The sequence below is a fragment of the Vigna umbellata genome, chromosome 1 (genome assembly GCF_029865625.1).
Source record: "Vigna umbellata cultivar VRB3 chromosome 1, Vumbellata_1.0, whole genome shotgun sequence".
Lineage (NCBI taxonomy): Eukaryota > Viridiplantae > Streptophyta > Magnoliopsida > Fabales > Fabaceae > Vigna > Vigna umbellata.
Genome location: NC_142165.1, coordinates 98,160,096 through 98,175,360, shown reverse-complemented (window position 1 = coordinate 98,175,360; position 15,265 = coordinate 98,160,096). Strand labels below are relative to the sequence as shown.

At 30.0% G+C, this 15,265-nt stretch overlaps 2 protein-coding genes across 2 annotated transcripts; both read left to right on the top strand.

Annotated features, from left to right (window-relative positions):
• The first annotated feature begins 2,819 nt into the window (after nucleotides 1-2,819).
• On the top strand, nucleotides 2,820-5,567 carry LOC124819792 (Major facilitator superfamily protein). Its single transcript, XM_047291372.2, has 3 exons — nucleotides 2,820-3,128; nucleotides 3,205-3,422; nucleotides 3,836-5,567. The coding sequence occupies exons 1-3, from the start codon at nucleotides 2,990-2,992 to the stop codon at nucleotides 5,312-5,314; spliced, it is 1,836 nt and encodes a 611-aa protein (XP_047147328.2). The 5' UTR covers nucleotides 2,820-2,989; the 3' UTR covers nucleotides 5,315-5,567.
• Nucleotides 5,568-9,046: 3,479 nt separating this feature from the next.
• Nucleotides 9,047-12,947, top strand: LOC124819823 (protein NRT1/ PTR FAMILY 2.11-like). The gene is made up of 4 exons (XM_047291416.2): nucleotides 9,047-9,233; nucleotides 9,317-9,534; nucleotides 9,727-10,286; nucleotides 11,881-12,947. Exons 1-4 carry the CDS (start codon nucleotides 9,131-9,133, stop codon nucleotides 12,791-12,793), a joined length of 1,794 nt encoding a protein of 597 aa, XP_047147372.1. The 5' UTR covers nucleotides 9,047-9,130; the 3' UTR covers nucleotides 12,794-12,947.
• The last annotated feature ends 2,318 nt before the right edge of the window (nucleotides 12,948-15,265 follow it).

Genomic DNA, 15,265 nt, shown 5'->3' with positions numbered 1-15,265 from the left:
AAGGAAAATTAAAACAATTAGAAATTTTATGTATTCTAATAAAAAATAAATTTATATATATATATATATATATATATAATTTTTTTTAAAAAAAAAACAAGGTAGAGAAGATGGGAAAATTGTGACATAAGATGATGAGTTGGAGGTTTTAGTATTCTAACTTATTATGTATAAAGATTAAACATGTCAAACTTTAGATTGAAGTTGTCTGAAATGGATGAGGAGCTAAAGAATTCAAACAATTAAGGTGACGGATCATGATTGACTTTTATGTTGAACAATGTAAAAATATATCCTTATATTTAATAGAAAACTCATGTAAAAAATAGGAAGGTCACTGTGTTTCACAAGTACCTTGAGTCATTGTTCTATTTTTTCAACTTCACAGAAAGATCTTGAGATATTTGATTTTTTTCTCTCACTTTTTCATTAAGTGATTGCAAATCCTATGAACAAACAATAATTAATGGCATATCTTCTACCATCAACACCCTTAGCTCAATTAAATTTTGTGAACCCTTTTAATTTACTTTCATTTTTTGTTAGGAAAATTAGCATTGATATTATGTTTGTTTGATTTATGTAAGAACTCTTATAGTTCCATTTACAAAGATTTGTAACACATAGTCTTAAATAATTCACTACAAAAGTGACATTAAATCTGATATATATAGGACATGCAGAGTGTTTCAGTATATCCTTTATAGAAGAAGGAATAAATTGTCCTATTCTTTATATAGCTTAATCACACAATCAATTGGTGTGGGATATAACTTTACAACCCAAATGTCCTTTAATTTGACATGACACTATTTTTTTAAAAATTCAATTTTCTCAAATCTTTAGTATACTAAAACCGATATTCAACTTGTATTTAAGAGTATTTATCTCATCTCCGTATACATGTATACATAAGAAGTAATTAGTTTTAGATTATATAAGACATTGTTGATAAAGAAATAAATTAATTTTCAGCTTCCACTATATTTACTCACAGAGGAGATTTTTAAAGTTTGCAAACTAAATTTTCAATAAAAATAAAAAGTTGTAATGCAAACTTTATTGTTTAAAAAAGTTGTCTTGAAACAAAATTATTGTAAACAACGTTGTAACAGTGGTCATCTTTTTGACAACAAAACTAAGTTAATAAGGAGTTCATGTAAAACTTTATTTTAAAAAAGAATTTATATATATATATTTGAGAAATATTTTTTTTTTAAAGAAAAACACTAAAAAAAATCAAGTTTTATTTTATTCAAAGCAAATAATTTGGTAGAATTTTTTAATAATTATGTTTAATATTTTCGTAATATGATAATTCAAAAAATAAATATTTATATGCAAAGAATAATTTCCTATAAGAAAAACATATAATTGAGATACTTAAATTGACATAATAAAGTTGTAAAGAAAACAGTTAATAATGATAATATTTATAAAATAAAGTTTGTACATATTCAATAACAGAATATTAATATTAAAATTGTAAAACTAAAATAGTTTTATGAATGTGTTAAAGTGAAAATTAAGGAAAAATTTTCTATTATCATTCAAATATTCATTAGAAGTAGAAGAAAAATTACAAATAATACACTCAAATAAATAAAAGTCATAAATCAGATGGAACTTACACTTAAAAAAATCATTATTATCTATTGTAAAAATTCATAAATAAATTTTAAAATTTATAGGTAACACATTAATCTTTACAAATCATCTGTGAATAAAAATCTGTAAATAAAATTGTTACTTATAGATTTGTCTACAAATAATTACCTACGAATAAATCTATAAATAATTATATAGATATGTAGATAATTACCGGATAAAGTTTATAAGTAATTATCTAAAAAATTCTAATTACTTAGGAAAAAAGTTTCATAGATAATTTCCTATAATAAAATTCGTATATAATTATTTACGAATAAAAATTTATATGTAATTATTTATGATAAATCCGTATATAAATATTGATAAATAACTTGTAGTGTTATTAAAATGTTAGCATCTCATAAGAAGAGTTCTAATGTAGTGTTAATACTCAGAAAAAAATAAAAAATATATGCATTAAATATATATATATATAATATATATATATATATATATATATATATATATATATATATATATATATATATATATATATATATATATATATATATATAACCTAAAAAAAAAGGGTGGACACAACGGGGAAAGATTTGTTACGAAACAACGGGAAATATTATTACTAAATAAAAATGAGCTGAAATTTCATTTAAAATATGAATTTATGGATGGCAGATCCTATTCTTTAAAAAAAAAATACAAAAATACATATATATATATAAAATGAAAAATGTTATTTCAAAATGAAAGCTAAAACACTGATAAACGTGATTTAAAATACAGTGGATTGAGGGGGGAAAGTCATAGGATAAACTAAAACAAACTAGTACTATAAAAAAAAAACAAAAAAAAACTGAAGAAAGTAGTTATAATAATTGCAATAAATTATGGAAAAACAGTCTCAGACTGTTTTGTTATAACCTTGAGAAAATTTAAACCTTTTAGGAGTTTGTAAGATATAAGATTAAAATCAAACTATGATAAAAAAATCCAGTTGAGATGGAGATGGAGATGGAGACCGAAGATATTTCACAACATAATAGGAAAGCAGTTATTAAAATCCTAGCTGATGCAAACATATAATGCTTTTAACTGTAAAAATAAAAATAAAAATAAAAAAATTCTCTAGATTATGCAGGATGAGATGGAGACTGAAGATATTTCACAACATAATAGGAAAACAGTTATTAAAATCGTAGCTGATGGAAACACATAATCCTAGATTTTTAAGGAAAGAACCTAAAAATTCTCAAATTTAGACCACGTTGAAAGGTTCAGACAGAAGAAAAAAATAAAATAAAATTCTTCTCTACTTCTACATTGCATTATATATTATATATTATACATAACATAGGCGAATGAGTAGAACCAAACATAGAAAATGGAGAACGGGAGCAGTGATTATTCTGGTGCACTAGAGTTAGAACAGGAGCCAACATCAACATGCACACCACCCTCTTCTTCATCCTCTGCTTCAGCAAAACAGGCAGGAGGGTGGAGATCCATCAAATACATCATTGGTAATTCTATCCATCTTCTATATTTTACGTCAAATTAATCTTCATTCTTCTAATGCACCATGCTTGATTTCCAAAGGAAACGAGTCCTTCGAGAAAGTGGCATCCATGAGTTTGGTATCAAATCTCACACTCTATCTGCTCTCAAATTACAACCTCAGCAATATATATGTGGTGAATGTGGTGCAAATTTGGAATGGATTCTCCAACATCTTCTCAATAATTGGAGCTTTCATTTCTGATACCTATCTGGGTAGATTCAAGACCCTCTTCTTCGGCAGCATTGCCTCACTTCTGGTAAGGAAAATCACATGCATCTTCCTGTCTTCTTTTCCCTGCACATACCTATTTTCATTTCTGAGTCCTCTTTTAATAATCAATTTCTACATTCCAGCTAATTTTTCACCCTTGCAATGCCTAATGTACCTTCCAATAAGTATTCACAAATTGAGAAAACAAATGCTCAACTTTCCTTGATTGACATATGAAATATTTATTCTAGTCTGATAAATCAGAATGTAAAAAATCATATGAACTTTCAGTTAATTGAGAGCTATATATATTGTTTGGCTTTAGACTTTATTAGAAATAATAAGATGGAAGACTTTGATTGAACATTACACACTGAAGTTTCAAAATTGTAATTGCTACTCTCGTTACAGAAGGAAAGATCATGTATATACATAACAAGCTTGGGTTGTACTTGACAGGGCATTTTGACCATAACCCTAACAGCAGGTATACGACAACTGAGACCCCATCCCTGCGACAACAACAGAGACCATTGCCAATCTCCAGATGCCTTGCAGCTAGCAGTTCTCTTTTTAGGTCTGGCACTGTTATCCATAGGAGCCGGTGGCATCAGGCCATGCAACATTGCTTTTGGTGCAGATCAGTTTGACTCCAAGACAGAGAAGGGTAGGGCACAACTCGAAAGCTTCTTCAATTGGTGGTACTTCAGTTTCACCATTGCACTTGTTATAGCACTCACAGTTGTTGTCTACATTCAAACCAATGTAAGTTGGACTCTAGGCTTTGCTATTCCCACTTGCTGTCTTGCTTTGTCCATAGCCATCTTCCTACTTGGACGCCACACTTACATTTGCCAGAAGCCTCAAGGGAGCATCTTCTCAGACATGGCCAGAGTAATTTCAGCAGCCTTTAGAAAACGCAACGTACAGGCTTCTGGTGGAACCGTTTATAATCCTGCTCCAACATCGGAGGAAGCAAAGATTGTTCAGACAGATAGGTTCAAGTTCCTTGACAAAGCTGCTATAATAGTTGATCCTAGTGAATTGAATGACCAAGGCATGGCTAGAAATGGTTGGAGACTTTGTAGCTTGCAACAAGTGGAACACTTGAAATGTCTGTTGGGAGTTCTACCAGTGTGGGTGACAGGAATTTGCGGCTTCATTGTGATGGATCAGCAAAACACTTTTGGGGTGCTTCAAGCTGTTCAAAGCAACAGGTCCATTGGGCCCCACTTCAAGGTCCCACCTGGTTGGATGAACCTGACATCAATGATAGCGCTCTCATTTTGGATATTCATTTACGAATGTGTCTACATTCCCCTGGCGAGAAAACTTAGTATAAAGGCTCCAAGATTGGCCATGAAGAAAAGAATCAATATTGGGATTTTGTTGTCCATCTTATGCATGCTGGTAGCAGCAATTGTTGAAAAGCAGCGGCGTGACTTAGCTTTGAAACATGGTTTGTTTGTTTCACCGTTAAGCTTTGCATTGCTGCTGCCTCAGTTTGCACTATCAGGCCTCAATGAGGCCTTTGCTGCTGTTTCCATAATGGAATACTTCACCTTGGAAATGCCAGAGAGCATGAGGACTGTTGCTGGGGCAATCTTCTTTCTGAGCCTGTCCATTGCAAACTACATGGGCTCCTTGATTGTCAATATTGTCCATAAAATAACTTCTAGCAATGGAAAAACATCATGGATAGGGGGCAATGATTTAAACCACAATAGGCTTGACTGCTACTATTATGTTATTGCTGCACTGGGAGCTTTGAATTTCATCTACTTCAATTTCTTTGGATGTCGTTATTGTCACAAGGACAAGGACAACCTCAAAACAGAGGCACAGCGAGAGCATTCAAATGTTGTGGGAGAATCATCTGAGCCAAATGATGAGGAGAAGGCATTGGATATAACAGGCACCACAAAAAGGGCAACATGACCGCATTCTCATGTTGTTGCAGTTCAAACTAAAAAAATTCAAGTTCTTTAGTGCTGCTGTATATTCATTTGGTAGATTTTCTTTCTCTTTGAGGAAACTAAATGTAACTAGGTTCTGGTATAGTTTTTGTCTTTCATTTTCTATCTTGTGTCTCGGACACTTTGTCATTAAATAATAGTTTAGATTTTTTAGATCAAAATTTGCTTCCTATAAGTTTTAGAATTTCAAATATATAAATAGATACAATCTCTTTCTTCCACAAATTTACACAAATTTAAGTTTCTTTGATTAAATATATTTAGTGATCTCTTGTTTCGAGACAAACGTATGTGAGTAAAAATAAGAAAGTAGAACACTATCTAAAGATGAAAGATCCACTAACTCATTGCCTTTAAGGTTTTTGATAGAGAGTGATATCAATTTCTTATCTAGTTTAGGACATTTTATTAGATCATTTTAGGACATATACAAAAACAAACTTAATAGGTTAATTTAAAGGATCATGATATTTTAACAACTTTTTTAACAATTTTTTGACAACTGATTATGTGTTACTACCAATCACAAACTACTACACATGTTGTAAAAAAGTTGTCAAAAATTGTTAAAGAGACTTTTTCCTAATCTAAAACATATATAAGCGAATCTATATAATAAAAACGGTTCATGTTTGATTTGGTTTACAGTTTACACAAACACAATCCTAATCTTTTCATTTGGTGGCCCAAATCCGGAATGTTATTTGCATCAGTTTACATTAGCATTTAAACTTATCCAATTCAGAGCAATTTAATGATGTAATAGGTCATGTGAAGAGGAGTAAAGAAGTACGTCTTCATCACTGTAATTAAATATATGCACTTCGTTTTATAATATTGATAAACATATTTCTATTTTAGATTTTAAAACTCGTATAAATACTGATTATTCTTTTAGTAGAATGATAGGTTGAAAGCATAATCTTTAAATTTATTGAAAATATTAATTCCTTATTCGTATATTGGAAACGTGGACAGAGATGATTGCTTCCTGAAAGAAAAGATGTTGAGTTTGTAGGCATGAAGCTTACGTTTAGAAATTGATTTCTTGGTACAAAAACAAAAGATGAATTATTGTGAGCCACCACGGCAACAGTTCAACGTACATTGTATGATTAATCGCCTTCTTCACCCCAACTTGCACAAACGTCCAACGCATCCAACTCTCAATTTGAAAAAGTGTAAGGAGAACGAGCCTACACGCTCCAACCGATACAAAATTCAATGAAATATTAAGACTCATATCAACGCCAGAGATCATAATAATTATAGAATATAATTTGGAACACTTTTCAGATACTGTGCAATAATGTTGTCTATCTGATAAAGTTAAAGGTTTTAATAAACTATTAAGTTTGGCAAAATCATGCAATTAAAGATACAGTTTAAGAAATTAAACTTAGTGGTGGTGGATATGATCACGGGGAATGAATACGACAAACTCTCTAAACAGTGATATTTTCTTGAACTTCCTTATTCAACTTTCTAAATGCATCCAAAAAGAGCTCTTTCCAATTATGAGTCAGAGCAGAGGCAGTGGAGTGGAGTGTTTAAAAAAAATTAAACTTACTTTGCTGGTTGTCAAATCCTTTTTTTCTTCTTTCATCACCACGTATCACCACGTATTTGACTCACGTTTGAGAAGCAATTTTTTAATCACAAAACTATTATCTTGTTTTCAAATATTTGTGTGAGAAGATTTTTTGTTTTCTTTTTCCTTTCAAAACATGAGACGAATTGAGAATAAAGTTGCGACTTTTGTAAATTAAAAGTGAAAAGTAAAAATAAAAAGACATATTTTTTTCTCAAAAGCAACCCATAAACTGGACAATGTAAGACTTTTCTGTACGTTGTTCTTCCATTTTCCTTCACGTGAAACCATGGAGAACGACCTAGTGTCAACTGATGACAAGATTGTTTCTATTATGCACGAGGACTGAAGTTTGGGGACATTGAATTTGTCAAATTAAATTCTAATTTTATTGAGAAGAGATAATGACATATTGTTATATTTATTTAACGTAAAAAATAAGATAAAATGATAGAAAATAAGATAAAATGATTATAAAAGTGTAAATCTTTTGTATTTTTATATAAAAAAAAGAAAATAAATTGTAATAAAAGATAATGTTAAATAAATGTAAAAAGTTTAAGAATATTAAAGAATTATTTTTCAATTTTATTTGAGTGAATAAAATTTGATGCCTTTTAAGTGGTTCCCATGTGAAGCCTGTAATATTTGTCTGGGCAGAAAACAAGGTGAGTGTGACTCTGATTGAGGAGGACTTTTGTGTTCGTTAATTAGGCATGCAATTATAAGAGAGAAAAACACATCACACTTAGAATTGACGTCGGTGTCGTGTGATGCCGCTGATTTTCAAAAGTATCTTATTTTTACATCTAAAGCTTAATTAGTTAATTGTGTTTGCGAAGACAACCAAGAAAATATCCCTTTGTCTCTATTTCTATGCAATTAAACAACATTTTTTTTATACTGTATATTACCGGACTTAAAACTCATGCCAACAGTAAATGAAAGTGGCGATCGAATAGAGAGAGAGTATAGATTAAAAAAATGTGTTATTTTGTGATTCTTTGATTATTATTATTACACTTGATTGATTTGGAATATAAAATCTATGTTTGAAATGAGAACTTAAGACGTGTAGTTTTGACTAAAATGTAAAGAGACAGCAATGAGAAATGCGATAAGATTTAGTCAAACGGGATTCGATATTTAGGTGGGACACTGTTGCACAATAAAATGAATGGTATGAGCAATTTTACGTCGTCCACACAAGTTTAATTGAATCATTACCCAGGAACCAACAATCATGATCCACTGGGAATAACTCCACAAATGCCATTCAAGCTTCAGTTATGGACTATCTTCTGTCTTCCATATTTCATACAGGAATCGAATTATAAGTATCAAATTTTAATAGTTAAGGAGAAATTTCTTTTAAATCATTTATGAAGCACTTCTATAAACGCTTTCATACTCAACACTTTGCTTCAATAGAGGGAGAATAAAAAAATGGAAATATAAAAAAATTCTTGTCATTTGTTTCAAGGAATTTAAGGTGATTTTTGTATGGGAGAAAAACATGAAAGGGAAGGAGAGATTTAACCAGAAGTGCATGTGTACAAAAGAGTGGTTGGTTTCACTGTCTTTCCTTTTGATCTCTAATCCAAACACCTTCATTTTTATTATAATTTTTTTTCTTCTTTTTTTATTTACAACTCATATTTTAAGATTTTGTATTGAAAATAGTGTGAATCGTATTATCTTTTTCTTCAAAACTTTATTATTGTAAAAAAAATCATTAAAGAATTACTTAGTTTAATTTATATAATTTTCTTATTTTAAATACTTTCCAAGAGAAAAGTTAATACTTCAATAATAAATTGTTTATGTGGTAAGGAGGAGTGCTAATAATATATTCTCTAAATATAATTTTAACGATAAAATTAGTTGAAGTTATAAAAAAATTATAAGTGAAATTTATATAGGTGTATAAATTTTTGTTAATAAAGAGAAAATGTTGAAAAAAGTGTTTTATCTTGGGCATTTTTGTACTTGAATTATCTGTTACCAAAAATGTAATGTTTTATCTCATCCACTTGTTTTTTTCGGTCTAAGGCCAGGAACAAGGAAATAGGGTGATACTATAAATTCATAACACCCCGAGGGAAAAAAACAGAACAAGGTTGATGAATATCAGATAGGTGTTCACAAAATCTTAACAATTATTTGCTTCTTCTCTCTGTTTCAGTCATGAACGTTGTTGGGAAAAATGAGTCAGACCCAGAGACTGTGGAGAAAAATGAGGAGGCAGAGATTAAATACAGAGGGTGGAAAGTGATGCCCTTTATCATTGGTAAGCATCACAAAAAGTTGCAAATGCTTTTACATATATAATTCCTTGTTACTGTTTTCACTCATCTTATTCACATCATGCAGGGAATGAAACTTTTGAGAAGCTGGGAACCATTGGTACCTTAGCCAATCTCTTAGTCTATCTCACAACTGTTTTCAACTTGGACAGTATCACTGCAACAAATATTATCAACATCTTCAACGGCAGTGCCAGTTTATCCACTTTGATTGGGGCTTTTCTCTGTGACACCTATTTTGGCCGCTACAAGACACTCGGATTCTGCACAATTGCTTCCTTTCTGGTCTCAATCTCTATTTTCAAACTACATAAGCCTCTACGCCTACTTTAATTATTGTTCAACCCACTTCAGAGAAATGATAAAAATCACCACTTTTTTCTACTAACTTGTAAAAGAAAGTTAAGTGATATGAATCCATCTAGTGGGAGAGTTTTAACTAATTATTGTGATTGTATCTGGTTGGTTATTCAACAGGGGCTACTTATTATTCAGCTAACAGCATGGATTAAGGAAATGCATCCACCTCAGTGTGGAAGAGATAGCAGCATATGCAAAGGTCCAAACACAGGCCAAATGGCATTTCTGCTGTCTGCATTTGCATTTCTGATTGTGGGAGCTGCAGGGATCAGACCTTGTAACTTGGCATTTGGAGTTGATCAGTTCAACCCCAATACTGAGTCAGGAAAAAAGGGAATAAACAGCTTCTTCAATTGGTACTTCTTTACCTTCACATTTGCTCAGATGGTATCTCTATCACTCATTGTGTACGTACAAGCAAACGTGAGTTGGGCTCTGGGTCTGGGAATTCCCGCAGCTTTGATGCTCATCTCTTGCACACTCTACTATATGGGAAGCAGATATTATGTCAAAGTTAAAACAAGTGGTCCAGCTCCACTAACAACCATAGTTCAAGCTATAGTTGTGGCTGCAAAGAAAAGAAGACTCAATCTATCACAGTATCCATTGGTTTCCCTCTTTGACTATGTTTCTCCTCACTCTATGAACTCCAAGCTTCCTCACACTTCTCAGTTCAGGTAACCATCGTCATCTTTTATACTGTGTTTCCATTGGCTTACACAAAATTAATACCTTTAACCTTATTGAAGTAGAGTCTATGACCTCATCATAAGCTCTTTCACTGAGCTTTTTGGTGAAACTTTTTGAAAGCAAGCTTTTTTAGATTTTATGCTATAAAGTTGCAAGACTTTTTAAAGTATGTTTACTCCAAAACCAACAAATCTTTCTCCTCCGTTCATGTACTAAAACTGCATAATTTTGTACTGAAATTTAAAGTAAAGAAACAAGTACATGACTTTGAACTAGAGCTGTCAAAAAGGTAAACTCGGTCGACTCGATCCGGCTTACAACGGGTTGGTTTCTTAGTGAATCAACTCAATTCGGCTCACTTATTAGCGAGATAAAAAAATTCGAACCCGGCTCGACTAACCACGGGTTGATGGGTTAAACGGGTTGGCTCACTAACTCATTTAATCATAATTTTTTTAAAATAAAAAAATTACAATTTTTTTAATTCAAATAGATGTTAAACTCCAAAGACAATTCAAAATAATAAAAAATTATCATACAATCCAAATGTAATCCAAAAACATATACAAAAGATGAACAAATAAGTTTTTAATATTGATAATTTTTATATCACTTGTCCATTTATAATATTAGAGTCTTGAATAGATAAATTTATAATATTTTTCTGTCTTGAAACATTTCCTTTTTTATCACCATGTACAATATAATAAAATAATTAAATTAAATTAGGTGGGTTGGTGAGCAACCCGGTTCACCACGAGTTCAACCCGGTGAACTGGATTCTAAGTGAGTCAAGTTGAGAACTAGCCCGCATAAAAAAATTACATTTATTTCAAACCTAATCTCACTCAAACTCATGATGAGTCGAATTGGCTCGCGAGTTACAACCTATTTTAATAATCCTACTTTGAACCAAAGGAGACTTTCTGAGGGTTGAACTTTCAGAGCAAAAAACATTTATATTTATGCGTTATTTCTCTCGAGTTAATATTTGTTACATTAGTTTTATCATTTTCATCACTAAATATTAGCACTAATTTCTTTAACCAATATTATACTTACGTTTTTTTATAGCAAATAGTGTAATATAACATAAACAAACGAAATCATATGATACTTTACTAATTTATTTATATACATGTGTGAAGTAGAAATAAAAAAACAAAACAAAACTTTAAAACCATTTCTTCAGGATATAAGCTACAGTTTTTACTAAAATTCTTAAAACAATCACAAATGAGTTGTTTATATTAAATTTATATTTCTTATAATATGGCATGGATTTAAAAATTTAACACAAAAATAATTTCAATATACCAACATTAATAAAATAAATATTTAACTTAATCTTTTTGTATACCATGGGCTTCAATATATACTTTTTATTAAAAAAATAAATAAAAACAAAGATGTTTGTACATAGAAAGAAAAAGTTAATCACTCCAATGGCAAACGTTGTTTCATTTATAAACATCTCACATATGTAAATACTATTATAAGAGCTGACTGATTGATTAAATTTTGTGGTGTATTAGTGAATTGGCAAAAAAGAATTAAGACGTTGAATGTTGATATGAACAGGTTCCTTGACAAAGCTGCTATCATAACCCCAGAAGATGGTATAAACCCAGACGGGTCTGCTTCTGATCCTTGGAATCTCTGCAGCATGCAGCAAGTGGAAGAGTTGAAATGTTTGATAAGAGTGATGCCCATTTGGGTTGCAGGAGTTTTCTTCTACGTTGCCATTGTCCAACAGAACACAATGTTGGTGTTCCAGGCCCTTCAAGCTGATAGACGCGTTCTCAACAGCAACTTCAAGATCCCAGCAGCTTCCTACACTATCTTCCAGATGCTGACCCTCACCCTCTGGTTACCCATCTATGACCGAATTATCGTGCCTTCACTCCAAAGGTTGACCAAAAAAGAGGGTGGCATCACTGTTCTTCAAAGGATGGGCATTGGAATGTTTCTCTCTGCATTATGTGTATTTGTGTCTGGTGTTGTGGAAGAGAGAAGAAGGACTATGGCTTTGAGCAATCCTATTGGAACAGAACCAAGAAAAGGTGACATTTCTTCAATGCCAGCTCTGTGGTTTATTCCTCAGTTAGCACTGGCAGGACTGTCTGATGCATTTACCCTTGTGGGGCAAGTTGAATTTTTCTACAAACAGTTTCCTGAGAACATGAAAAGCATTGCGGCGTCTCTTTTCTTCTGTGGTCTTGCAGGATCCAGTTATTTGAGTAGTTTGCTGATTTCTATCATCCATAAGGTGACAGCTAAATCTGCAACTGGGAATTGGTTACCTCAGGATCTGAACAAGGGGAGATTGGATTATTTTTATTACGTTATAACAGCTCTTCAAGTCTTCAATTTTGGTTACTTTATACTGTGTGCCAAGTGGTATAAATACAAAGGGACTGCTACTAGCAGCAGTAGTGATCTTCAGCTAGATCAACTATCCAAACCATCTCAAAAGACTCTTAACACTGTCTAAGGGTTTTCTCTTCATTCTGTACTTTCTGAATACGTATCAGAAAAACCTTATCAATTCAGAATCATAGTCTCTCGTGCAAAGTTCATGTCATCTGTAATTGGAAAAATGGTTCATAATGTTTCTTTGCCAAGAGAATAAAGCAGGCTTTCTTTTAGGTTTGGATTTGGAAATAGTTTTACTGTAAACCTGCTTAAGGTAGCTATGAAATTTGAAAGGCTTAAATGTTTTTAATATTTAAATAATAGTTTTATATTTGATCTTAACAAAATGTTTTTATTTCAATTTTTTTAAATATAAAATTTCTAACATCCCAAAATATTATATATAATTATCGATATAATCATCAACAACTTATATGAGTAATGAAATTTAGAAGTGGTCTAATAAGATGAAATTTATCTCCAATTATGTATAATAAATTAATAAACCCATTTCTTAAAATAAATAATATTTATAATTTTATGATCAATAGTTTTTTAATAAAAGTGTTCTAGAAAATTCATAGCAGATATATATAGATAATTAAAATAATAACAAAAGCTTGATTTTAAGTAATTAAGTTGAAAAGGAGAACTGAGAATAGATGAAAGATCCTCTCAAAAATATTTTTTTATATTAGAAAATTTATACAATATTAATAGATACAATCATAAGTCATAGACATAATTAGAGATAAATCCGGGTAAAGATTAAATAAACTAACGGAACAAAATATTCAGTCTATTTTGCATAAATCTAGGGACTAACTTGCATGATTAGTCCCATTCATATTATATTATCCATCATTTACCTCATTCTAATATTTTTATAATAAAGTAACCGAGGTACAAACATAATTATCATTTAGTGAGCATTTTCATAATATTTTAAATCATATTTTTTATGGTGTTAAAGAATGTTAGATTAAAATTATATTTTTTAAATAATGAGTGTTGAATAAAAGTGATCAAATTAAAATTATTAAATGATATAATTATTAACAATGTATAATTAGTAACAGGTAATTAAATTCTAATTTATTATTGTATATTAATCTTATTATAAGATTAATATTATCCGTTAACGTGCATATTTTTTTTAAGTAAAAAGAAATTAAAAACTGAAGTGAATTTACAATTGTTGATTAAAAATTAATATTTCAGAATTTTAATAAAACTAAATAGACATAATAAATAAATGGAAATGTATAAATTTTTTTTATGAAAATGATAAAAAAATTATATTATTTTATCAATTATTATTTAAATAAATATAAAAGTGATGACTGGAAGAGACGAAAAGTTTTTTTTTTTCTTTTTTTCTTTGAAAAAACCTGGCATCGATAAGCAAGATCTCTTATGCTTTATTCACTTTGCCGTATTTTCTGTTTGTGAAAATGGAAAAGGATGGATGAAGTTTGTTTTTTTTTCTTTTTTCCAATGGATGTTGTGAGGATTCGAGGAAGGAAAGGAGGATGGCATCTTTGTTTGAAAGACTTCAGGAAATGAACAGTGCTTTTACAAATTTAACCTTGTCTTTTTTATTTAAAAACTAATTATTTATATTTTATTTTAAATTAATTTGACTTATTTACATTTTACTTTATACTAATTTTAAGGATAAGAATTTAATTATAATATTTCATTTTAATCTATTGAAATATTTTTTTTTATTTATCACATATATTATGTCACTCACATATTTTACTTTTAATTTTTTTCACTTTTATTTTTAAATATCTCAATTCTATCTATTAACTATCTCTTAAATCTATATTTTGAAATGAACCAATATTTTTATTAAAAAAATATTCCAGTACAAGACTATTATAATTATATAAAATATATTTAATAAGACAGTACTATCAACTATTTATTATTTTTGCCAAAGTAAGAAATAACAATTGTAAAAACTTAGAAAATAAATTACAAAATTTTAATAAGTGTTTTAAAATAATGAAATAAAATATTTTAGTATTAAAATAATTCAATAATATAAATAATATAAATAGAATTTCATAAATTTATGTTTGTTTTAGTGTCTAAAGTAATCATTATCTTTCTATAACTTTTTTTCTTAATTTCTTTTTCCTTCTCTCTACAATTTCTAATTCTTGAATTATCTGGATGATGAACAGGAAGCTTTTGGGAGATCACAACAGAGTATTATTCATCATCATCTGATAATTTTTTTTTTCTGAAGCAAGTAAGTTTTTATCCTTTTTTCTTTTGATTCTTCATTTAAGGCCATGCGTAGAAGTTCCTTCACATATGTCAATCGAGTTTCTTTTATAGTTTCATGATGATCAGAAGTTATAAGGACTTACTTCAATTACAATTCCATGATTTGCAGGTGTTTCTAGAGTTCTTTGAGCTTGAAGCAAGGGTAGTCTCTCTATAGAGCTTGGTAGTATTCTAATACGTCAGTATTTTTTAATATCGACTGTAAAGACTCAATGGAGAGGACTTAATTTTTTAAAATTAAGACTCAATT